Source organism: Rhinatrema bivittatum, chromosome 1 (genome assembly GCF_901001135.1).
Source record: "Rhinatrema bivittatum chromosome 1, aRhiBiv1.1, whole genome shotgun sequence".
Lineage (NCBI taxonomy): Eukaryota > Metazoa > Chordata > Amphibia > Gymnophiona > Rhinatrematidae > Rhinatrema > Rhinatrema bivittatum.
The window spans coordinates 784853776-784880504 of NC_042615.1; the positions used below are offsets into that span (position 1 = coordinate 784853776).

The following is a 26729-nucleotide window of genomic DNA, read 5'->3' on the forward strand; positions in this document are numbered from 1 at the left end:
GGAGTCTAGTCTCTGTGGTATAATTCTTCTTGCAAATGTGATGATTCGTGTTTGCAGAGTGATTCTAAGGAGAGACTGGAATAAGCTCTCTTCTGCGAGGAACTGTAGGTGGCCTTGATGATGACAACAGACCTAGCTGGAGAAAGTATCAAGCACTGGCTCAATCTCAACCAAAACATCAGCTGCCAGAGAAGTTCTGTCTTGCGCTTTCTTCTTCTTTGTTGTGCTTTGTTCTGGCGCCAAGCCTAGAGTTAGTGGACATTTTTAGCCCGTGGATAACACAAGTCCTTTGTGTCATGCGCCAAATGTTTGCGAGGTGGGTGTTCATGCAGTCACCTTCTGTTTGGGGTCCTGCACCGTATGTTTCAGCTTCAGTGTATGTTGTTTCTATGAGTCAACCTCATGCTTCGGTGCGTCGTGTGTAGGAAGAGATTGTTCTTGCGTCGATGCATGCTTTGTGAGGACACATACTTGTGCGCCCTGTGACGCTTGTTTGGTTGTGTTGAGTCACTTTGTGTCGTGCACAGAGCCCAGTGAAGCGCCTCCCTTCTGTGAAGTGCTATCAAGCGACGCATGCTGCATAGGATGCTTTTGGTCACCGCTCTTTAAGGCAGCAAATGGCACTGAAGACTCTCTTTGCGCCACTGGTTTTTTGGCAGTGGAAGCCTTAATCTTTAAAGGCAGAGTGGCAGCATCATGCTCCCTTGGGTGTTTTGATTATGTTTCAAAAGCCCAGTAGGCCTTTCTGCCAGTCTAATCGATACAGCGAATCTCTGCGTGTCTTGATGGTGCATCTTTTGACCTGAGGAGCATTGAGTTGACTGCTGTGGTGACAGGGCATAACTATCGGATACTGATGAGCCCCCTTCCCCTTCTCTGAGCCAAGCAATCTTCTGGGTCCTCCGGCACTGAGCCTGTGGCGACATCCAACCACAGGCCTAGGTAAATAGAGCAATAGTTATCTCCATCAGTGGCAGACATAAAGCACCTGCACTGGCAGTATTTAAAGACTGGAGCCTTCTTAGACATCATTAGCTCTGAAAAGTGTTGTTAGGGGTTCATGTAAGCAAGTAAGTATACAGAGAAGCAAAATATATGGAGAACCTCCTCCATACGTACGGTAGGTTCTTTTGTGGGGGAGGGGACCTTACAACATACAATCACGCAGGAACTGCAGCGCATGAGTGGAACAGCAAAAGGTCAGAGAAAGACTGCATAATATCCGGTCGGATAACTATAAGCAAAACAGCATGGCTAATTCAGCCTGTTTATCAAGGGGAAAATAGAGGAAACAATATTTTGCTTTTCTGAACTAGCTCATCCCTTGTATGTTACTTAACAAGCAGGAAGCCGAAGCCCTTCTCCTCGCAATGATTACCCAAAAAATCTACATCAACAGGCTTCCAAAGGGCTAGAAGCAGCTTTCTCTACGTAAGTTATGAACAGCGAGAAAAAGCGGCACTACAGTAATCGTTTCATTTTTTCCCCCAAGAAAACCGTCATGTAACACAGTAAAATGAACAAAAGTCGGTTGGTATGTTTTTAGCGTGCAAGAAAGAGAAGCGCGTTTATGACCAGTAATTGCCAGGTACTGCATTTTTTTTTTCTGGCGGGAACACCGCAGCAAGCTACAAAACGAATGACTATTAACTCCTACACGTTCAACAAAAACCCCACCCTCTCTAGTTGCGAGGCGTAGGGGGGGGGTGGACAGTTTAAAAGGGGAGCGGAAGGTTTGACAAACAGCGACGTCGTTTTGGTCAGCCTCAAAGATTTTTTTTTATTTTTTTTTTTTACGTAATCTGTGCCCTCCGGTCTGACGTGCTGGTGGAGCTATTCTCCGCCTTTCCGTGCTGATTGGTGAAACTGAGGCATAGGATGGGGGACTATAAGGAAGGGAGGGGGTGAAGAAAGGCGGGGGCGAGAGCGTTAAGGCGGCCAATACGGTGTAGAGGAGGGCGGGCGTCAGGGTCGTTGGGAGTCAGGGATTGGCTGAAGCGCGGGTAAACGGGGGAGGGGGTACAGAAGCATTCTGTCCGCCCGTCTGTCCGTCTGAGTGTTTCGGTTTTCGGTGTTGCGCTGCTTTAATCGGTGGAAAGGGATTTTTCTTTGTTTGCTTTATTTATTTATTTCTGGTTGTGCTTTGGGGGAGGGGGAGGAAGTTGGTGGCGTAAGCGCGCAGTGGAGGCTCGAGTACTCGGGGCCCTCTGTGGTTTTCTTTGTCGGATTCGCTTTTTTTTTTTTTTCTCCTCTTTCCCTGTGGCTTTTCTTTTTTTTTTTAATCCGTTGGTCCGGCGCTGAGGCCCCCTCGGCCAGAAGTAGTAGCAACTGCGTTGGCGGCTTCAGAATCCTTTGTCAGGCTGCTTGTCTCAGTCTCTCTGGTGTTTATTGGCTGCTTCTGTCTTCCCTCCACTGGCGGCCGACTATTGCTTCTTCTATTCTCGCGAGCCGACCGCCGAGCGGCCTTCATTTATGGTCGGTGGCGGGTGGTTTGAGCCCCTTGTGCAGGGAGGGAGGCGCTGAGAGAGAGCAGGGGGGCTGCTGCTCCGAGGTGACGCGCTAACCTTCCCTATCCGCCATCGCTGGGCTTGGGGATCCGTTTTTCCAGGTAACAAAACAAATCCTTTTTCCCGTGTATGGGTTTCAGCCCTTTTTGCGTTCCAAAATGTATTCATGTATCTTTTTTTTTTCTTTTCTCCAATAGGCGATTCCTTAGAAACGCCGCTTTTTATATACATGTATTTTATGCTAAGTATATATAAATATGTATAACTTTTTGAGCTGATTCCTCCACATACAATGCTAAGCTGGAATATTTTGTGCTTTGAAACTACTTAAAATCATATGGAGAGGTGCAGAAATATTGCAGCTGTATTTCTAAGTTATAACAAAATAATCGCTGAAAATTCTGGAACTGTGAGTCTAATTGGGGGTTTTTTGTTTGTTTGTTTTTTTTAAGCTTGGCTTTCAACCCTGAACACCTTGCTGGGCAAGCGGAATGGGCTGTTTTGGTCTTTCTGCTGTCATTTACTGTTACTATTAAACTTATTTTAAGATGTGGGAGGATAGTGGATTTTATTTATTTATTTATTTATTTCAGATTTTTATATACCGGCATTCGAGACAGCAGTCACATCGTGCTGGTTCACATAAAACAGGGGTGCATAGTAAACATAACTATAACAATGGTGTTGAAAAGGCAGTTACATATAACAGGGTGATAAGAACTTGGCTGAGAAGGAAGAGAAAGGAAAGGTTATTAAAATCCACACAGGTAAACGATAGAAGATAAGGATGACCATGGTGTATTTGGAGATTATTGGATGGTTTTGTAGCTCTTGTGGGAAAACGTTGCTGAAGAACTTTATTGTGGAGAAAACTTTTTTTTTTTATTCGAAAATATATCTTCTAACCTAGAGAATAGCACATCGTTAAACTTACTAATGTTTTGAGATCCTTTGAAATAACCACCAAAGGGACCGAGATGCTTGACTGCATAGAGAAGAATAACCAGCAGGAAACTCTTTGAGACCTCACCTGGAGTAGTGTGTTCAGTTCTGTAGCCCATATCTCAAAAAGGACAGTGAGAATGGAAGCAGCCTAGAAAAGGGTGATTAAAATGGTGTCGGGTCCATAATTGGATGTTTTATGAGAAGACTGAAAGAATTAAATATGTATACCCTGGGGGAGGAGGATACAAACCTTCAGGTATCTGAAAGGTAGTAATGATGCAGAAATGTCCTTTGGTATGGAAACTGTAGAACTAGTTGTCACAAAATGAAGCTGTAGAGGTTTCAATTCTGAGCCACCATCGAGAGAATATTTCTTCACAGAGGGTAGTGGATGCCTGGAATGCTCTCCCCGAAGAAGTGGTGAGAACAAGAGCTATATTGGAATTCAAAAGGGCATGGGATCAACATTGCAGATCCCTACAGGCTAAAGGATAGAAATGAAGACTTGGGCAGCCCTTGCCTTGTCAATAGGCCCCCATTATGCCTGTCTAGGGCTGTAAGCTTTAGGGGCAACAGACTGGTTGAGACTTTATGTCTGTAGGCTCTCCTGAATATTATTCAGCAGTGAACAGCCCGCTGACCTGTAACAGACCCTTATGGGAAGTGAATGCACCATGCTACCTAGGGGTAACAAAATCCTAAATCCTTCCCTGGAAATGGGTAGTCTCTTTTTAGCTTTAGGTGTATTGTGTTGGTATGGGGGTAAACTATACAGAGCAACAGTAGCTACCCTTAACTGAGGGCCTGGGTTAACTTGCATAGAGCAGCAGTTGCTACCATAAACAACTTGCTGGGAAACTGGATGCACAGTCTGCCCTTTTGTGGGTGTGTGGGCTTTTTTTTTTGTCTTTTTACTTCTTTTCAGTACTATATTAAGTACTGAAGGTTTTTCTTGTCTATGGGGGAAAACTATCTATTGTATCTGGCCTAAAGTGATTCATGTAATGCTGTTTAGAGATAAGTTCTGCAATTTGGGGGGGGGGGGGGAGTTTTTGTCTTGTGTACTTCATTAAACATGTAAAGAATAGTGTCTTGGACATCTTCTTTCTACGATGCTTTTAGGTGGTACTTCTAAAAAAAAAAAAAAAAAAAAAAAAAAAAAAAAAAAGTATATATAAAAAAAAGTCAGGGTTGTCTACTATTGTAACTACCATAATCAAATTTCTCCTTCAGAATTTGATTATGGATATGTATATAATCTGCACATATACTGGCTTGATTCAAACTACTTATCATGGATTAAAGTTAAAAGCTAGAATTGGCTAATTTGTGCTTCTCAAACAAGTGTTGCCATAAGTTGTGTGTATTGTACAAAAAATGAGTTTTCCTGACAGTAAAGGCAAGTGAGTGCTTCTCCCCCCCCCCCCCCAACTGAATGAGTGTACCTCTTATTTCACATTTCAAAGTGAAAATCTGAAAAGCCATATTTGTAATTTAGTAGTCAAATATGTGTACGGACTTTCTCATGAAACCAAAACCTTCTGGAGAATAAAAATGGTGATCAAAGAAAGTGACTTAATAAAACTTGGGAATAGCCATGAGTTTGAAACTATTTATTTAATTGGGGGGGTGGGGGGAGTGTAACAAACTTTCTCACAAACCCATGAGACTAGTACATTATGGGTTGCAGGCATGTTGACATTGCTGGTGCCCCAGAACACTGTGTTCATGGGTTCCCATCCCCATCCGATAACCTAACTATTTTGTTCCCAGCAGACATAATTATGTTATCACTGGTGCCAGCCTTAGAAATAAAATTTCAATTTTTGCCCAGGTCTGCAAAATTGCTATTTGAGATTCTGCCTTTTCCTCGTAAAAACAGAAGGTGGATTACAGAGTAAGATGTGAAATGCAGTATGTTTGCCTGGGGCTTGGGGGAGAAGACATAAGAATATAAAACTGGGCATAGAGTTGTAAATTCCATTTCAAAATCTAAAGGCAGGTCCATATAGACACTTGTTTTGTTTATTTGTTTGTTTTTTTTTTTATACCAAACTTACTTCAGTGGTCTCTGCTGGTATCTAGTTTGTACTCCTTACTTGAAATTAGCACCCTTTAAGTTACTTTCAGGGGCTACCTCTATAGCATTTATACCAGGGTTTCCCAGCCCTCTCTTGGAGGCACACCTTTCCAGTTTGGTTTTCAGGATTGCCACAAAGAATATGTATGAGATTTGTGTAAACTATGCAAATCTTTAATGTATGTTCTAACAAATATATGTAACTGTCTCTTCCAGTTGCTAGTAAGGCAGTGGAGGAGTACTAGAAAACAGTTAAGTTGCTTAGGGAGAAGGATAATCCATCAAAAGTGAGGAAATCGTAACCTTTTGTACATATCCAATGAGACCTCCACTGGAGGCCATATATCTGGAAGGATATAGACCAGAGGTTCCCAACCATGTCTTGAAGATCCCCAGCTTCTCAGATTTTCAGGATATCCCCAATGTATATGCATGAGAGAGAATTTGCATGCTGTAGAGGTAGTACATGCAAGTTTCTCATACATATTTATTTATTTAACAATTTTATATACTGACCTTCATAGTAGATTACCATATCGGATCGGTTTACAGTTTAACAAAGGGAAAAAACTAGAGTAACAAATTCACGTAAACGAAAGATAACCAAAGCAGGAATAAGTCAGTTACAATCAACAGGGGGCGGGAACTTGGAAGCTTGCAACAAGCTGGAAAGAAGAAAAGGCCAGTATTTATTGGGGAGAGCCTGAAAACCTGACTGGGTTTGGGAACCACTTATATAGATCAAGGCTGTCTAGCCCCAGTCCTCTGGAACTGCAGACCATTCAGTTCTTCATATCTCTGAGAAATTTGCATGTACATAGTCTCAAATGTGTGACTATCTCATGTTTATTCATTAGAGAGATCTTGAAAACCAGATTTGGTTTGTGGCCGTCATGGATTGACATTGGACACCCACGATACATTCTGAGTAGAGGCTTCCTAGTGGAGAAACATAGGCTTAATGGGTCTTAACTAGTCTGCCCAATTTCATTCTTTATGCAGTGCCATAGAGCAGTTGGAGAGCAATCAAAATAGTTCCGTATCTGTTTTGTAAACCCTGAGGCCAGTGTATTAAAGCATGTGTTTAATTATGTGCTGAATTTTTAATCGGGTGCAAAAAAAAACTTTCTGTGCCATAAGCTAATGTTATGCTAATGTATCAGGAGTTAAAAATGTGCACTAACACAGAAATTTGTACAAACCAGAGTTAGTGTGTACTCGGTCTTTTGAATGGGGTGCTTGCATATTTTAATGGGAGGGAGGGCAGACTTTTGATCTCCCACCCCATGGCACTTATGACCCCTTTCCTTTTCGTCTTACTACTTCCTCCACCCCTACTGCCTGAGCCATCTGGCTACAGGAGGAGCCAGAGTCAACCTAAAGTGCCTGCAAAAGTTCCGCCTATGCTGCAGGAATCTCCTGTGGGTATTTAACCCTTGCTTGACTGTACTAGTTCAGCCTTTCCCAGGTAGAGCTCCTGGCTACATTTCACTGCCATTGCTCACAAGTTAACAGAGGCAGGATAAATCAGTGGTGGGTGTGCTCTAAAAATATCTTAATAAAGGCAAGATTGTATATACCCACAGCCTACCTTTATGAGTGTAAATCTGGAGTACAAGTTCTCACCACTAGAAGTAAAAATTCCAGTTACGAAAACAGGAGTTAAGCCTACATATTTGAAAGGAATAACAAATGCCTTCATTAGCATTGGGTTTACATAGCATAGGATTCACATGGGAGGCATTCTTCTGTGCACAACTTGCATTGGGAATAAAATTTGAGCACATTTTTAAGCATAAGTTATGGGTAAAAGTAGTGCACCTTATTAAATTGCTCTGCTTATGAGGGGAGACTTAAGAGCTTATTTACCTTTTTAGCGTGGTGGTTCTTAAACTGGGGGAGTGCAGGATAGATTGTCTGGGGCGGGGGGGTAAACATTTGAATTGTAGTACAATAAGTTAAAGCCCATCAGTTTACAAATGTTTGGAGTACAGAGAAGAAAAAGGGGGTGCAGATTAAAAACACACTTACTGAGAGGAGGCGAAAGGTATTATAGGGACAGTCATCTCGCTTATGCATGACTGCACAAGAGTCCAGCTTAGAGGAAAAGAAGCTCAAGAATGGCAGTGTTTGTGGCATGACCATTTCTTTACTAAAGAATGGTGTGAATGCCAGTACAGTTGGTGGAGGCAAGAATGTGTTTATGAATTCAAGAAAGCATGGATAAGCAACACAATATAGTTAACAGTATTGATAGAAGGGAAAATGGGCAGACCAAAACACCCTGAATCAGGTTTCTAAAAAAAAATCCCAAAACAAACCACTCACTGCATCATTTCTCAGGACCTTGCAGCAACTCAACATGGTCACTGCTGGAGAGACCTTAATAGAAGATGAGCTTGATCTTCAAGATGTTTGTCTACAACTACAACTCACCATCCCACTCGAATTCTATAACTCCAATAGACCGATAAGATCAGCATACAAAGGAACTCTCCAGGCACCTCCACACAAGTCCTTTAGCCACAATTCACTTCAAAAACGAATACTGTCATCCGCCGGACCACAGCTATGGAACACACTACCCCCAGATCTACGCCTGGAACAATGTCTTCTTTCCTTCAGAAAGAAACTGAAAACTTGGCTGTTCTCTCAAGCCTTTCCAGTATGAGATTCTCCCCAACTAACAATGACTTGCAAATCTATATTGTATATAGTTGCCTGTTGCACTTTTAAAAAGCGTTATCTAAATCTAATTCCTTCTACTTTCAATTATCCTGAATTACTCTCCCCGTTCATTGTAACTTTCACTTTTATTTATGGTTGTCCCCTGGTTTTATGTAAACCGGTTCGATAAGACATGGTCTTGAGCATCGGTATATTAAAAATAATTTAAATAAATAAATAGGTAACTCTGCCGTAGCTGGACAAAACCTGCAATTTTAAATATTCCCCCCAATATGGCAAATGTTTGTGTAGGTAACTAATTACCTGTACAACATTTTACCAGAGATAGGTGTGGGTAAATCTGGTTGTAAAAATACCCAAATAGTTTTAGTGCAGGTAACTTTCCTTCTCATAACCCATTGATTATAGATCTTTATGGAAATAAGTAAAAGATTGCACGTTAATACTCATGATTAAATTAAGGGGCACACACCAGAAAACACGATATGCAGTGACTTTTAAGACTAAGAAATTGCCATACTGGGTCACACCAAAGGTCCCTCAAGCCCAGCATCCTGTTCCAAGAGGCAAAACTAGGCCACAAGAACCTGGCGATTACCCAAACACTAACTAGATGCCATGCTACTGATGCCACTAATAGCAGTGGCTATTCCCTAAATCAGCTTGATTAATAGCAGTTAATGAACTTCTCCAAACCTTTTTAAACCAAGCTACATTAACTGCACTAATCACATCCTCTGGCAACACATTCCAGAGCTTAATTCTTTAAATGAATGCACAATTTTCTCCAATTAGTTTTAAATGTACTACTTGCTAACTTCAGAGGTCCCCCTAATTCTTTTATTATCCAAAAGAATAAGAACATAAGAGATTGCCATGCTGGGTCAGACCAAGGGTCCATCAAGCCCAGCATCCTGTTTCCCTCAGAGGCCAAACCAGGCCACAAGAACCTGGCAAGTATGATATTTCTAATCCGTCATGTATCGGGGGGGGGGGGGGATCCCCAGAAATGATAGGAAAACCCCACAAAATTTTCATGTGGTTTTCTTATTGTTTTGGGGGAGAGAAGAGGGCACAGAGGAAAAAAAAAACCCCCAAACCCACCCTGACCCTTTAGATCTAATTATTTACAATTCTCTCCCCCCCCCCACCCCCCAACTTTCCTAAAGTACCTGGTGGTCCAGCGGGGGTCTGGGAGCAGTTTCCCGCTCTTGGGCTGTCTGCTGCCAGTAAACAAAACGGCGCCGGTGGCCCTTTGCCCTTACCATGTGACAGGGGCAACAGTGCCATTGGCTGGCCCCTGTCACATGGTAGGAGCAATGGGCCCGGGACCCCTGCTGGACCCCCAGATACTTTAGGAAAGTTTTGGGGGGTCGGGAGGGTGGGGGATTGTAAGTTAGATTTAAAGGGTTGGGGTGGGTTGTAGGGTTTTTTTTTTAATGTTTTTTTCTTGGCTTGGGACAGCTGAAAAACAAAACCGTCCGAACCGCAGGAAACAGAATTTCCCGTGGGTCCACGATACCGGAACTGATTCCGGCACCCGATTCACAACTCTACCAAACACTAAGAAGATCCCATGCTACTGAGCCAGTAATAGCAGAGGCAATTCCCTAAGTCAACTTGATTAATAGCAGTTAATGGATTTCTCCTCCAAGAACTTATCCAAACCTTGTTTTAATCTCAGCTACACTAACTGCACTAACCACATCCTCTGGCAACAAATTCCAGAACTTAATTGTGGGTTGAATGAAAGAATTTTTCTCCGATTAGTCTTAAATGTGCTACTTGCTGACTTCATGGAATGCTCCCTAGACCTTCTATTATCTGAATGTGTAAATAAGATTCACATCTAAGACCTCTCTCATATCTCCCCATAGCCATCTCTTCTCCAAACTAAACAGCCCTGACCTCTTCAGCCTTTCCTCATAGGGAAGCTGTTTCGTCTACTTAATCATCTTGGCTGCCCTTCTCTGTACCTTCTCCATTGCAACTTTTTTTTTTTTTTTTAATGTGGTGACCAGAATTGTACATAGTACTCAAGCTTGGTCTCACTATGGAGCAATATAGAGACATTATATCCTTTTGCTTTTTTTTGACTGCCACAGCACACTTGAGCTGACAATTTCAATGCATTATCCACTATGATGCCTGGATCTTTCCTGGGTGGTAGCTCCTAATATCATGTAACTACAGCATGGGTTATTTTTTCCCTATATGCATCACCTTGCACTTGTCCACTTTAAACTTCATCTGCTATTTGAATGCCCAATCTTCCAGTCTCTCAAGGTCTTCCTGCAATTTATCTCAATCTGCTTGTGATTTAACTACTCTGAATAATTTTGTATCCTCTGCAAATTTGATTCTAACTCATCATATTCCTTTCCAGATCCTGTATAAATATATTGAAAAGCACTGGTCCAAGTACAGATCCATGAGGCACTCGACTGTGTTACCCCCTTTCCACTGAGAAAATTGACCATTTAATCCTATTATTTTTTTTTTACCAATTTGTAATTCACAAAAGGACATCCTCTTATCCCATGACACTTTAGTTGTCTTAGAAGCCTCTCATGAGGGACTTTGTCAAACGCCTTTTGAAAATCCAAATACACTACATCTGCTGGTTCGCATTTACCCACGTTTGTTCACCTCTTCAAAAAAAAAAAAAATGAAGCTGATTTGTGAGGCAAGATTTCCCTTGAGTAAATCCATGCTGACTGGTTTCTATTAAACCATGTCTTTCTATATGTTCTGTGACAGATTAGAATTTCATAAATCTGTTGTGATAAACCAGCAAAAGTCCAACAGAAGCAACTATTTTTTCTTACTGTAGCCAGTTTTTCTGTAGAATAGAAAAAATAGACTCGCAGCTAGAGAGTGACAAATTAATGTGGAAGCTCGATGTTCTCTGGAATGCATCTTTCTCCTGAAAGGAAAGCTAAAATAAAAATAGAGGTGGAAGAAGTAACTTTTGCAAATAACAGGTCGATTTTAAGTGTTGCTTGAGCAAAAATGCCCCCATGTGCAAGTATTGTGGACTTTAAAAAGCTGCAAACGTATGCTCAAACGTACCTGTGCGTGTGAGGAATAAGGGGGTGGAACCAACCCTTGCACATGTAATGTATTTATTTTAAAAATGAAAACTGCAGTGTGCAAATGTGAGAGATCTGTGTAACATTACTGCTGTTCCTAATGAGGAGCAAGTCTGATCTTGTTTTAGATCTTACAGGACAGGGTGAGGGATCAGTGTCAAGTGGCATGCAGAATTTCAGAACCAGAAGGTTCTGAAAGACCTCGATATTAACTGGACAAATTGGTGGACTAATTGGGGAAAGTGGTTCGCTCAAGCACACACACATGGGGACTCTCTTAAGATGTCCCCATATTGAATAGCCTGTAATTGATTGTAAATAATCCTACTTTTGTAAATAACCCTTCTACTCTGTACATGTTACCTTTATATTCAACTGCACTGTCTCATACATATATCATTTAGGCATGTACTCTGTTAATTGCTTCATATGTACCTGTTCTCTGGTTTGTTAAGCGCATATTATGTGTAGTTTAACGTTTCCTGTAAACCGATGTGATATCCCTGATGAATGTCGGTATATAAAAACCCTAAATAAATCTTAAAAATCTACATGCATAAAAGCTGATAGTCCTTTGGAAGACACATGCACTCTTGCTGTGCTTGAGTGACCTTTTAAAATTTGGGTCATGCTCAAATGCAATTGATGTATTTTTTTTTTTTTTAAACATTCCTGTGCAAGTGTGCACCATCAAATTCCAGCGTATCTTCATGTGCTGATATGCACATGTATGGGTACACACACACTTGTGTTAAAATTACCAACTTAAGTGTTAAATCTTATGAATTGAATACATGAGGCTAAAAATGTATTTTCTTGGCAGTAACATATTGATAGTCCACCTGGAAGGTACATATACTCCAGTCAAAATATGATCTGTCCCAAAATTGAAGAGCCTAATAAAATGTGTATTATACCTAGCAACTTCAAGAAGGATGGGCACTGCCTTGCTTAATATTCCGTTTTGAATTTTTTGGCATTTGATGATTTTGCTTTCCATTCTTTTTTTTTTTTTTTCCTCTTTCCTATATCTTTTCTCCCTCCAGCCTGTCCTCTGCAGCCAGGTGGTAGAGGGCAGGTAAGTTGGCAAGTGCTGTGGTAGGATTGTTTTCCTTCCCTGCCAATGAGAGGCTAAATCTTTGTGAATTTGACCAGGTCCTTGGTGCTTTTATTTCCCATCAAATAACTGGTGATCTCAAAGGTGATGACTTACAGACTGAATAGGAAGCTTCCACATGTTCCCTTAGGGATAGCCAGAAGCAGTGAGTGACAATACAGAGCCAATCAAACTAGTGTGTGTGTGTCTCTCCTCTTACACTTTTTTTTTTGTATGCTACATTAAAGGGAGAACTTTCACTTGCAGAGTGGTGCAAGCTTTCAATGTTTCCTCAGATCCTGGAGCCCCAAATTCTAATTGTCTGGTTTGTGTGTGTGGAAAAGCCACATCTACATGTCTCCAGCAGCACAGGTGGCTTACTTTCAAAACTGAGAAAAATGAAGAATAATTGTATGAGCCACCCAACTCCTTTTACTGATTTAAGCAGTGAGCTTTTAGTTAGACAAGTAGCAAGAAGTCATTTTCTTTCATTTGTGGGATCATAGTGTCTAGGAGAGAAATCTGAAAAAGCTCTGCAACAGGATCCTCTCTCTTGCTGTAGGGAGTGGTGAAGCATGATATTTAAATTGGGGGTAGACTACTGAGGACAGATTTTTCAAGCTATCCCTAATGATTGCATATGAGTTGCATACACATGCCTGATTTTTGTAGTTTGTGAATAGCCATAAACCTAAAACCTGACAGGATTGCTATTGGCTACTCTTGATTCAATACTTTGAAATCTGTAGGATGATAGTACTCCCAAAAGTGGCCCATGGATTTGGGGGGGGGGGGGGGTGTTCTAATGCTGTAACATGGTCTTCTGCATACATAATTTTCGTGTTTTGCCCATGTAAACTAATCAAAAGGACATGGATAGATCATAAATCATGAAGTCGGTTGCAAATCCTTGGATGGCAGAATTGTAGTAGAATGTTACTGCAGTTTGTTCAATTTCTGTATTTAGTTTGGTTTCTCTTTGTGAATTTGATAAGCAGAACATTGTATCCTTTTGCCTCTATTATGAGTCTGTGATTTTTGCAGTTTTTGTCAGAGCTTATAATATAATGCTCCTTTATTTTTCCTGAACCAACCACACATGATGTGCTTGCTAACCAAGAGCATTTTTTTCAGATTTATTGACCTTTTTTAATTTTAGCCTAGATTACCTCTTCCCCCCCCCCCCCCCCCCCCCCCCCCCAACATTACCTAGGAGTACATTAATTCACAATCTAATTCTCGCATTAGAACTCAATCACTGATGATCCTCCTGACCAAAGGATCTTCCATACTTGCAAAATAGTTCAGATTGTTCAAATCTATGGTGAAGCTATTTGTGTTTGAAAAAGCTAAGGGATCATACTTGGTTGCTGGGGCAGTTATGGATAAAGTCTTGAGCGTGCAACTAATTCATAAAGCACTTAGTAATTTATCCCAGGACAAGCAGGATGCTAGTCCTCACATATAGGTGACATTGATGGAGCCCTATTGTGGAAAACTTTCTGTCAGTTTCTAGAAAATTTTGACTGGCCATGTGAGGCCACTGAGCATGCCCAGAATGCTATGATGTTCTCTGCCACAGGGGTCTCTCTTCATTCTTCGTTTTTCGGCGCTGCTGTAGGCATCGCGGAGCAGGAGCCTTTGAGTTTTCTCACAGTGTTTGTCTGACTAAAAGTCACATTTCTCATTCATTTTCTCCCACACAGGATCTCTCAAGTTTCCACCGGCTGGTGAGTAATCGTCTCATTTTACTCTCTGAGTAAAATTTTTTTCCTCTCGTTTTCCCCTCATTTCATCGACAGCTGTCGACATTAAAATGCCTACGGGATTTAAAAAATGTCCCATCTGTAATCAGACAATGTCCATTACAGATCCACACCTTGAGTGTGTGCTTTGTTTAGGGGAAAACACGACGTAACAACCTGCCCTAAATGTGCAGAAATGACTGCGAAGGGAAGAAAGGCCCGCCAAGAAAAGATGGAGCATTTATTCCATCTACAACTTCTGCCATCTCCCTCTACATCGACTAAATCGTCTCCGGCCGGAGTCTCCAAACGCATAATTTTGAAAAAAGTCATCCTGAAGGGTCGGGGGACCATCCATCGCCAACGTCATCGAAAGAATTGACGAAGTCGGCGATCGAACACTGCTCGAAGCACAGTCATTGGCACGGACACCCATTGATACCAGAGGCGCTTCTCTCCCCAGAGGAATCGACTGCGAAACTGCCAAGAATCCAGGAAACACCGGTACCTCCGCCGGGGCCTTCATCCCATGGAGACGCACCAGTTGTCGAACCTCCACAGGGCTCTGTGGAAGGAACATAAGACGCCTGCACCAGCTGTTACGCAGGAATTTTCGGATTTTATCAGTCAAGCGGTGCTCCAGGCCTTAAAGGAACAGATGTCGATTCCGGTGCCTACACCGATGCCAGTTCCCGCACCGCTGCCGGCACCACAGCCTAAGTTGATGCTGAGGCGACCATCGATACCAATGCCGATTCCTCGTCCATACCAGACCAGATGCCATCGATGCCGATGTCACCTGGGGCTCCAGGACATCCTGAATTTGCGCTGTACCAACTTCTCATGAAGAAATTTGATGAAGTAGTTGGTGCTCTTCCACCCAAGCCACGAGAAGAGATTCCTAGATGGATACCCCTTGATGATCCGCAACCAGGTCCTTCAGGACTTCCTCGTCCACCAAGATCTTCTCCGATATCGCCACGTCGGGATGATCCATACGATACTTGGGAAGATGAGCATACAGACACTTCCTCTGAAGAATTTGTCAGATCCTTCCCCTCCAGACCAAAGGAAGAAATCTCCACCGGAGAATTTATCCTTCACAAATTTTGTTCAGGATATGGCAGACACCATACCCTTCACCTTGGTAACTGAGGAAGATGCTAGACAGCAAACATTGGAGATGCTCCAAAACTAGTATTAGCCATACCTGTCCATGAAGTCCTTCTAGACTTACAGCATAGACTCTGGGAGCCACCCATGCTCAGTAACTGCTGTCAATAAAAGAATGGGCACTACTTATTTGGTACAGTCTATTCCTGGCATACCAAAAGGCACAGCTTCCACACCAATCAGTGGTTGTGGAATCCGCACAAAAGAAGTCAAAGGATAAGGCCGTACTCCTCCACTCTCCCAGGAAAGGATCATAAATTTTTCTTCCCAGGGAATCTAAGAATCTATCAAGGAGCCATGTTAAATTCCAGAAATTTCATCTTATCAATTATACATGACTCAATATCAAAGAATCTGTGGAAACAGATGCAAGAATTTTCAACATCATTACCACAGCAATATCAAAAAGCAGCCCAAGCATTCATTCATAAAGGACTTGAAGCTGGCAAGCACGAAGTCAGAGCCGCTTATGATTGGTTTGAAGCGGCCTCTGGTGTAAGTGCAAGACGTTGGGCATGGCTTAAGGCCTCAGGCCTCAGGCCTGAAGTCCAGGAAACATTAGTTGACTACCATGTCTTGGTGACATCCTTTTTGGTTCCAAAGTGCAAGATGCGGTAGCACAATTAAAAGAACACACAGAACCCTGTGCCAACTTTCGTTTAATTCCGCAGGATCCTGCTACCCAATCATCTCGTCAGCCTTCAAGAAAAGAATCTAGACGACTCTTCTATCGACAGAAGCATAATTACCCTCCAGCATCAAGGGGCAGATCTTCTAGGCTGCAGCGAAGAACTTAACCCAGACAACCTAGGGCGGCTAGGCCTCAACCTCCACCTCAGATGGGACCGGCTGCAGGTTTTTTGAGGCCATTCCCAGAGACCAAAGCCATCTCTTTCAACCCTCAACCAGATCTACCGGTAGGAGGCAGAGTATCCTCCTTCTACAACCATTGGATACAATAAACAGACCCATGGCGTACTCGCAATATATCTCGAGGGTTACCAACTTAATTTCCTCAACTCCAGGAGATTCTCCTCCCAAGACCATCTTCCTCTCAGCGACACTCACATAATTAATTACAAGTAGAATTATCCACCCTTCTGAGAGCCAGAGCTGTAGAACCGGTGCCCAGACTCAGCAGGGCAGAGGATTGTATTCCCGCTATTTCCTCATTCCAAAGAAAACCGGAGGCCTACGTTCCCATCCTAGACCTCAGAAATCTCAACAAATTTCTGAAGAAAGAAGTTCAGGATGGTATCTCTAGGCATCATGCTTCCACTTCTTCAAACAGGAGATTGGCTGTTCCTGGATATTCAAGATGCTTACGCTCACATTCCAATATTCCCTCATCGCAAGTATCTGCCGCTTCATGGTGGGTCATCAACATTCCAGTACAGAGTACTACATTTGGACTAGCCTCTGCTCCCAGAGTATTCACCAAATGTCTGGCAGTAATAGCAGCACACTTGCACAAAGAAAGTGTCCATGTCTTTCCCTATTTAGACGACTGGCTCATCAGAAGTCAATCTCAACAAGGAGCTCTGGCTTCTCTGTCGAACAATTACTCTACTTCACTCCATGGGTTTTCTCATCAATTATCAAAAGTCCCATCTCATTCCGTCTCAACTACTTCAATTCATAGGAGCAGAATTGAACACCATACTTTCAAAAGCTTTTCTACCTGAGGATCGGGCAGACACACTTTCCTTACTGGCAACTCGCTTCACTCAAAGAAACAAGCAACAGCTCATCACTTTCTCACCTTACTAGGCCACATGGCCTCCACAGTTCATGTCACTCCTATGGCAAGACTAGCCATGAGGGTAACCCAATGGACCATAAGATCACAATGGATCCAAGCCATTTAGCCACTATCCTCTCCAATTCAAGTGACCCACCAGTTTAAGATCATCTCTACTTTGTGGGCAAACAAGGACAACTTGCGCAAGGGCCTAACTTTCCAACAACCAGTCCCACAGGTAACTTTAACTACAGATTGCATCCACCTTCGGTTGCGGAGCTCACGTAGACAATCTCCAAACTCAGGGTACTTGGACAAAACTCGAAGCAACATTTCAAATCAATTTCCTGGAACTTCAAGCTATACGTTATGCGCTGCATGCGTTCAAGGACTACCTTTCACACAAGACTGTTCTGATCCAAATGGACAAACACAGTAGCCATGTGGTACATCAACAAACAGGGAGGTACGGGTTCGTATCTCCTCTTGTCAAGAAGCTGCACAGATTTGGGACTGGGCCCTGACACACTCAATGTTTCTGCGGGCCATTTATCTGGCAGGCATTCACATTGTAGTGGCAGATCGACTCAGTTGTCAGTTCCACCCACCCGAATGGTCCCCGGATCCTTTAGTAGCGACCAGGATATTTCAACGTTGGGGACAACCAACGATAGATCTCTTTGCGTCACCCCTGAATCACAAAGTGGACAAATTCTGCGCTCTGCACAGGCAGAATCACCAACTAGCCAAGGACTCCTTTGCTCGCCCTTGGAACTCAGGCCTTCTATACACGTATCCTCCGATACCGCTCATAACCAAAACTCTAGTGAAGCTACAACAGGGATAAGGGGTCCATGATTCTCATAGCCCCGTTTTGGGCCTTGACAAGTATGGTTTCCCACACTTCTAGATCTCTCGATCAGAGAACCAATTCGCCTGGGTGTAGCTCCCCACTCTTATAACTCAGCATCAGGGTCGGTTGCACCATCCCAACCTTCAATCTCTATCCCTGACAGCATGGATGTTGAAAGCTTTATTTTACAACCACTCAATCTTTCAACCAATGTATATCAAGTGCTTATAGCTTCACGTAAACCTTCAACACGAAAGAATTATTCTTCAAAATGGAAAAAGTTACCTTGTGGTTGCACGCAAAAGAACATTGACCCTTTCTCCTGCCCCACAACTTCTCTACTAGACTACTTATATCATCTTTCAGATTCTGGTCTCCAGACATCATCTGTCAGAGTACCTTTAAGTGCAATCTCAGCTTACTATAACAAGATGGGAGATGCACCAATATCCTTACGTCAGTAGATTTATGAGAGGTTTAATTCACTTTAAACCACCAATTCAGCCACCAGTCACAGAATGGGACCTGAATTTGGTCTTAACAAGACTCATGCGTTCTCCTTTTGAACCCATGAATTCCTGTGATCTTAAATTTCTCCCATGGAAGACAATCTTCCTTATAGCCATTACATCGGCTAGAAGGGTTAGTGAGTTACAAGCACTTGTCACGTACTCACCCTATACAAAATTCCTACATGACAGAGTGGTTCTCCGTACACATCCAAAATTCCTTCCCAAAGTAGCTAAGGAATTCCACTTGAACCAATCCATAGTTTTGCCCACTTTTTTCCAAGGCCTCATTCTCATCAAGGAGAACTGGCCTTACATACCTTGGACTGTAAGCGTGCGTTAGCCTTTTACTTAGACCGCACTGCAGTCCACAGGAAATCTACTCAACTCTTTGTATCTTATGATCCAAAACAAAATGGGAAAAGGAATGGGTAACATACTCTATCCAACTGGCTAGCATATTGTATACAGTTTGCTATATAAGAAGCAGGCCTTCCTCTGCAAGGGCGAGTAAAGGCGCATTAGGTGAGAGCAATGTCATCTTAGTAGCACACTATCGTTCAGTGCCAATTCTTGACATATGTAAAGCAGCAACATGGAGTTCTCTCACACCTTTGCAGTTCATTACTGTTTGGACAAGCTAAAGCTTATTGCTACATACGAGACTGAAGAGAGACCCCTGTGGCAGAGAATATCGTAGCATTCTGGGCATGCTCAGTGGCCTCACCCATATGTGAGGACTACATCCTGCTGTCCTGGGATAACACCCATTGCAAGGTAAGCAATTTTGCTGACTTTCATGTCTGTCTTGCTGCATTTCTGAAACTCTTATAAACCTTGTGCTTTGAGATCAGCCTTTGAGCCTTCTATATGTTTGGCTGTCCATAGGTTTCTGCTACTGGTCCTTTTTATTATAACATAGCTTATTTGACCTAGCTAGGAACTAAACAGTCCCTTTGCAATTTAGGAAGAAATTCAAACATTTCCTAGCATGTAGACAGATGGATTCAGGACCAGTGGGTATGCTTCCCTGCCAGCAGATGGAGCAAGCTGACATCACACTACATATACTCCAGCCTGCCAGAATTCTCGGTCTCCAGCAGTGGTGGACCTGTGCATCTCACACTTGGGATTGGCTTCGAGTTTTTTTGGAAGGAGAAATTTGAATTAAGGAACAGTGCCCCCACTCTCCTGCAGTGATACCAAAACGTCCCTCCCCCAGTTAAGAATTCTGAGGTGAATTCCGTGGTCCATCAGAGGTGTGCCTTGGTTCTGTAGCTGGGTTTCCCAGCTTAGACTTAGCTACTCATTCAGCTGAAAGGCTGGCAAGAACAGGAGGCAGACAGTGGTGACTGCAAGATGCTCTCTTCCCCCTGGGCCAGAGACAGTCTCTGTACTCTGCCAGTAAGCACTGAGCTCAGGTAAAGTTTCAAAAAAAAAGAGGGAAACAGACTAGGGGTGTTAAGACTTCCTCCAGTCTCCATGCTCAGTGTGCTGTACTGACATTCATTCCCACTCTCATCTGGGGTTGGGGAACAGGGCAGCCTGGTTGGTTGTGTGCTTTGCTGCCCTCTATAGGCTGTTGGTGTGCGTGGTATGTTGACTACATGCGTTGTGCGCTGTTTTGGGCACGCTGATTGTGTGCACAAATTTTGAAGTGCTGAAATGCTTTGGCTTGGCGCTCAATCTCTGCGTGTGCCTTGCCATGCTTGCTTCTCTGGTGCTTAATTTTTGTATGCATAAATTTGAGCATGAGCCGTTCAGATGCACATATGGTGCGGTAAACAAGAAGCCTAAACGCTTTTCTCTTTGTGTTGCCTGTTATATTAGGGCTTCTCAGTCTGACCTGTCTTCCAACATGTCAGTGCTATTCAGATGCTCAGGCAGCAGTGTCTTCCTCTGATTTTGCTAAGCCTGGCTTCTCCCATTCTGCTGATGGATTGGTTTATGGCTTTGGCTAGAGGGATGCCCAGAACTTGACTGGCTCCTCCACAGGAGAGGGCAGTTCTGTGGGCCCCGCTCCAGTTCATTTCTTGGCTTTGGTCTGGATCTGGCTGTTTGGTTTTTTTTTTTCTTGGTTGGAAATGTTTTCAAGGCTTACAAGCTTTCCTTCAGGTCCTCCACTTCATTTCACCCAATCCTGGCAGGTTGGACCCTCAACCGGTTGCGCCTCCCTCTTTCAGTCCTTTTGCAAAAGCACCGGGGCTTGCCTCTGCTTCCTGTGATTTGTTCCCGACAGGAACTCAGAAGGCACTGAGGCAGATCCTGATACCCTGGAAGATGGGGAAATTCCTCTGACTGGAACCATATCGAAGCATATTGGCAGTTCTTTCATAGAGATGAATTGCGGGCCCTGATTTCCCAGACTTTGAAATGGCTGGGTGTTCCTGGTACAGATGTCATGTCTGAGCTGAAGAAGAATCCCATTTTGTTTTTTTGTAGAAAGCCTCTTGATTTTTCTCTGATGGGACACCATTCAGCAATTGATTGATTTTGAATGGGACAACCTGGAGGCAAATTTCAAGGATGGTCAGACATTGGAAGACCTGTACCCCTTGGATCCAGCTGTGGGGGAATGTTTGTTTTCCAAAGTGGATGCACTGGTATGTACAGTCTCTTAGCGGATGACTATCTCTGTGGGAGGGAGAAGCTGCATTGAAGGATGTATATGATAGGAGGATTGAGGCTATCCTTAAGCAAGCCTTTGAGGCAATGACATAGATACTCTTGTACAGGTTTTGCTGGAAGAAGGGTTGCTTTATGCCTTTCCTTCAAGGCACGGGGGACTAGTACTCCTGGTAGCACTGGACTGGTCCAGGAGTCCATAGTATGCAGATCTGTCTTTCCGTTGCACATGGATCTGACTCTATACTGTCTTAAGGTTCTGCCCTTGGAGGGCTCGTCTGTTGAAGCATGGGTATTCTTCTGCAGTGATTGCCACTTTACTGTGCTCGAAAGTTCTCAATTTCCTTAGCCTATGTGTGGGTTTGGAGAGTATTTGAGGCCTGGTGTGAGGAGTGTGGTATTCTTCCTCGTTCAGTTAAGATCCTACACATTCTGGAATTTTTGCAGGATAGGTTGCATAAAGGATTGGCCCTTAATTCCTTGAAGGTGCAGATTGCAGTTCTTGCCTATTTCAGAGGCCCAGTGAATGGTGATTCCTTGTCTCACCCCTGATGTGGTTTGTTTTTTGAAGGGAGTGAAGCATCTTAGACCTCCCTTGAGATTACTGGTTCCATTGTAGAGTCTTAACTTAGTGTTGGATTTTTTGGCAGGCCCTATATTCCGACTGTTGCGTAGTCTTTCCTTGCGATTATTGATCTTGAAGTCTGTGTTCCTGGTGGCTATATGTTCTACATGTCAGATTTCTGAGCTGCAGGCCTTGCCTTGCCGGGAGCTTTTCCTTCAGGTGACTCCAGAGGCATTACAGCTGTGTACTGTTGCATCCTTCTTGCCGAAAGTGGTCTCGAATTTCATTTGCATCAGTCTCTTTCCTTGCCGTCCCTGGATAAGGTCAGGGATGTGTATAGCCTCCTGTGCCCCTTGGATGAAGTAACTTGTGCATTATCTAGAGGCTTCTGAACCTTTCTGGAAGACGGGAGCGCCTATTTATTATTTAACGAGTTTTATATACCGTCATTCGGAAACGTCAAAATAACACCATCATAACTGTTTACAAAATAAGGTTATAGGGATAAAGGGGTTAACAAGGGGTTGTAAAAACATAACATTATTAGGCTTAGTAGTAAACAAATTCATGCTTAAGATCAAAACGAGTTCATTCTTATTTTAGAAAAGTATTGTTGTGCTGATATTCATTTAATCATGAAGTTGTAATGGAGGGTGGTGGTGATTAGTTGATTCTTTGAGTGGTTTGATATGCTTTGAACAACCAAGTTTTTAATTCTTTTTTTGAATGTTTTAGGTTTCTTGAATTCTGAGTTTAGTTGGGAGGGAGTTCCAAAGTTTTGGGCTATCAAGGGATACGCTCTATTTTGAGTAGAGGTGAGTTGATTTGAGTGTGTTGGAGGTGTTTTTAGGAGTCCTTTATTTGCTGACCTCAGGTTTCTACTTGGGGTATGGAGACGAATGTAGCTAGACTGAAGAAAAGAGGTTACTTGGAGCCAGTGATAGATACACTCCTCCGAGCTCGCAAGTTTTCCACATCCCTCACCTACATAAGGATCTGGAGAGTATTTGAAGCTGGTGCGACACTCATGGCACCAATCCACCTGCGACCACAATCCCTATTGTTCTGGATTTCCTGCAGGATGGGCTTCAGAAGGGTCTCCTCCCTAAGCTCCATTAAGGTTCAGGTGGCTGCGCTGTCTTGCTACGGTCCCAGGAGGGATGGCAAGACCATCGCCACGCACCCAGATGTTTCCCTGCTTCCTGAAAGGAGTCAAGCACATTCGTCCGCCACTGAAGTGGCCAGTGCCCCTGTGGAACCTCAACATAGTTTTGGATTTCCTCGCAGGATCCACCTTCAGACCCCCTTCAGGGCCTGTCTCTCCGTTCGCTAACTTTGAAGATGGGTGTTCTTGCTGGCAGTGTGTTCCGCACGCCGCAATCTCAGAGCTACAAGCGCTGTCCTGCCGTGATCCCTTTCTGAGAATCACTCCAGAGGCTATCCATCTTCGCACGGTTCCCTCTTTCTTACCTAAGTAGTCTCACAATTTCACCTCAATCAAACCATATCTTTGCCAACCACGGCGGGTTTGAAGAAATCAGAAGAAGGGCGTTTGCTACGCCATCTCGACATCGGCAGATTGCTGCCCAGATACCTGGAAAAGACAGAAGCCGTACGAAAGACGGACCATCTGTTCGTCCTTCACAGCGGGAAGAAGCAAGGGGAAGCGGCCTCTCGGCCCACCATAGCCCGCTGGATCAAAGAAGCTATCAGAGCGGCCTTCATAGAGGCCGGAAAGTCACCACCTCTGCAGGTCAAGGCTCATTCCACCAGAGCGCAGGCGGCCTCTTGGGCAGAATCTAGGATGCTGTCGCCCGCGGAGATATGTAGGGCGGCGACATGGTCCTCCCTCCATACCTTTTCCAGATTTTACCGTCTGGATGTCCAGGCCAGGGAGGACACAGCATTTGTGAGGGCAGTCCTACGCGGTCCTCAGGCAGCCTCCCGCCCAGTCCGGGAGTAGCTTTTGTACATCCCACTTGTTCTGAGTCCATCTGGCTACACGCCAGGAAATGTTGAGATTACTTACCTGATAATCTCCTTTTCCTTAGTGTAGACAGATGGACTCGGCATCCTGCCCGGTTGCCGGTATACATGGGTTTCACAGATTTCAGGGTAAGCCATGTCATTTTTCTTACATAAGAGCGTCCACTCTACCAGGTGTTGACGCCTTCTGGTTGGAAGCGCTGGCGGTCTCCAGCTACTATCAATCGGTCAGGGGAATCCTGTTTCACTAATTCATTGATGGTCAGTACACATATATCCATAACAGCTTTTGGAAGGAAGATTACTGAGTTGCTTCACTTCCTGTGGGGGTATATGTACCTGTGCTGACGTCAGATCCGTCTCCAACTGCTAGCATGAGCACACTATACCCACTTGTTCTGAGTCCATCTGTCTATACTAAGGAAAAGGAGATTATCAGGTAAGTAATCTCAACATTCTGCACTTTTTAGCTCTTATTCCACCCTCCCCAGGTTGGGTAAGAATCTGTTCTTCCAAAGGCTAAAAGTGTGACCTTGATTGATGCCTCAAAGTTCCAAATCTTGCTGACTTATCTGAAGGTAGATAATCAGTTTAATGGAATTTTGAGTAAATCGTGGCATTCTATCCCAGTGCTCAAAACCAAGAAACTTGTATTTTTGATTGCTAGTGGCATTCCCGGAACGACCATCACTGTTGCAGTAATTTATGGTACATTTTTTAATGAAAGAAAATTTGAGGAAAATCCTTGTATTAACGAGATTTTGTGGAACTTACTATGGTCAGAAAAATCTGAATGCTGATAAAACTGTGTTCAAACTATCTTTAGAACAAATTTGAGAGTGGAATTGGGAAAGAAAAGGATTTTATAGTATTAGTGGAAACCACTAGAATTAAAAAAAAAAAAATGGATGACTAATTTTGGCAGATGAAATGTTTAAATGATTCCAAGTAAGTACAGACTTCATGAGAAGTTAAGTAAACCACAATATTTAACTGTGAAGTCCTGAATTTCCTTATAATCCAGTTTGGAAATAAGCACACATGCTCTTGCATTCTTATGGGGGAAGGTAGAAACAAAGCTTGTTGAGTTTCTTAAATGACTCTGGCTGGCTACCCAATGCTAATGTGTGTTGGAGAGTTGATTTCTTGTTCTTAACACTTCCCCCCCCCCTCCCCCCCCCCAAATTTTGCCTGATGGTGAAAAAAAAATGGTACATTTTGAATGTTTAGGTACTTGTGATTTCTTTCACTCAGCACTAGCTAAATATTTTTTTTGTCCGAGTTATTTTTTACTGACTGTTTAAAAGCTAGTTGTTACTAGTTTGTGACTCAGAGGGTGGAACATGAAGAGGAAGCTGAATGAATATAATGGAACACTTTTTTAGAAGAAAATAGGGTTCTAGATAATGCACATATCTAATGTTTTTTGGAGAGTTGTACAAGTTACATGATTCAAATCTTCTTTTTTTTTTTTTTTTTTTTTTTATAGATCTGGAGTAGGTTTCTTTACAACGGGGTGGTACATCTATAAGAGGACATGTCGTCCATTTTGCCATTCACTCCACCTGTTGTGAAGCGGCTTTTGGGCTGGAAGAAATCAGCTGGTGGTTCTGGAGGAGCTGGTGGTGGGGAGCAGAATGGACAAGAAGAAAAATGGTGTGAGAAAGCGGTAAAAAGTTTAGTAAAGAAGCTGAAAAAAAACAGGACAATTGGATGAGCTGGAGAAAGCAATAACCACACAAAATTGCAATACAAAATGTGTTACAATACCAAGGTAAGTGCGGTTGAACTCTGAATACATAATTATGTTGCATAAACTGTGTTCTAATCAAGTAATTTTGTGTTGTGCATTTCTGAAGATCTCCATGAAGTAGTAAGATCAGCCACCATGTAAAGATGGATCTTTTGCTAGATTATCGAAATGTATGCCTTCTTTTATAGACCACCTTATTCTGTGATAAATGCTATCTCACTTGTTACTCTTGTTAATACCAGATCATTCACCATTATCTGGAGTCACATCCTTAAAGGCAGATAAGTTTTCCTTATTCTTTTCATTTCACTTTGCTACACTAAGTGTACACAACCTTTTTTTCACTATGTTATTAGTTGCTGTTTGTTTGAATGTGCTGTCTGATGAATTTTATTTGCATAAGTGCTATACTTGTCATTTAAATACTTAAAGAGCTAGGCTTATCTTTTGCTTCATTGAATCCTTCTTTGCTTCATTTTGTACTCATTTATTCTGTGGCCTTCCACTACTAGAAGAAAAAAAAAACATAGCTTCTCAGTCATTGAAGCTATGTTTTTTTGTTTGTAAATATAAAACAGCAGCTGAAGCATTACCATATTTTTAGTCTTAAAGTAGGGATTTTAGTAAAGGAATCTTATTTTGAATGTTTCAGTTCTTTAGTACTGAATGTACTGGATTATTTTTAAAACGCTTTCTCATTCTTCTATATCAAGATGATAAAATCCACTTTGCCAATTTAATGCTGCAAAGAAGTGGGGGGGATACAAACTAAAGTCTCTCCATGCAGAATAATTCCATTAGTATCGGTACTATGTGGCCATTGTTTTCTTGTACTAGCACACTAATTATAATTATAGACTACAGTCAGATCTCAAACTTAAATCTTTGCATGCAATTATCTCTGGGACTTTTTAGCTCTTGCTAAATAGGTGAAACAAAATGTACTTTAGTTTCCTATGATAAGGCTGTAGGAGATACGGGCTCAGGTAGTTCAAATGCAAAGACTGATTCCACAGAGCTTGCATACATTGTGAAGAGATGCCACACTGCATTGGAAGGTGTACCATTTGTCTTCTGACATTATGAGAGTCTGGCTCCAAGAGGAAGCCCAACACCACAGGTGTTTTGGCAGGATCAAATCCTGCTTCAGAGCCCTCTACAAGTTTCCATTAAAAATAAGAAAATATTGCACTTAGCTGTTTTTAAAAAATATATACATAACAGACTGTCTTTCAAAAATACTACATGTACACATTTTAATTGGACTCAAGTTTCACAGAACTAATAATTTAGCTTGAGCCCTAGTCTGTCACTTTTTTTATTTTCATGTTACAATTTCAAAAAATTGTTCATTTATTTCTGGTATATGAT

General features: G+C 42.7%; 1 protein-coding gene across 1 annotated transcript in view; it reads left to right on the plus strand.

The window, feature by feature from the left end:
• The first annotated feature begins 1971 nt into the window (after positions 1 to 1971).
• Positions 1972 to 26729, plus strand: part of SMAD2 (SMAD family member 2) — a 267476-nt gene continuing 242718 nt past the window's right edge. The window contains 3 exon segments of the mRNA XM_029580444.1: positions 1972 to 2608; positions 25095 to 25298; positions 25300 to 25379. Of these exon segments, the coding sequence (XP_029436304.1) occupies positions 25143 to 25298; positions 25300 to 25379 (236 nt within the window). The 5' untranslated portion in view covers positions 1972 to 2608; positions 25095 to 25142.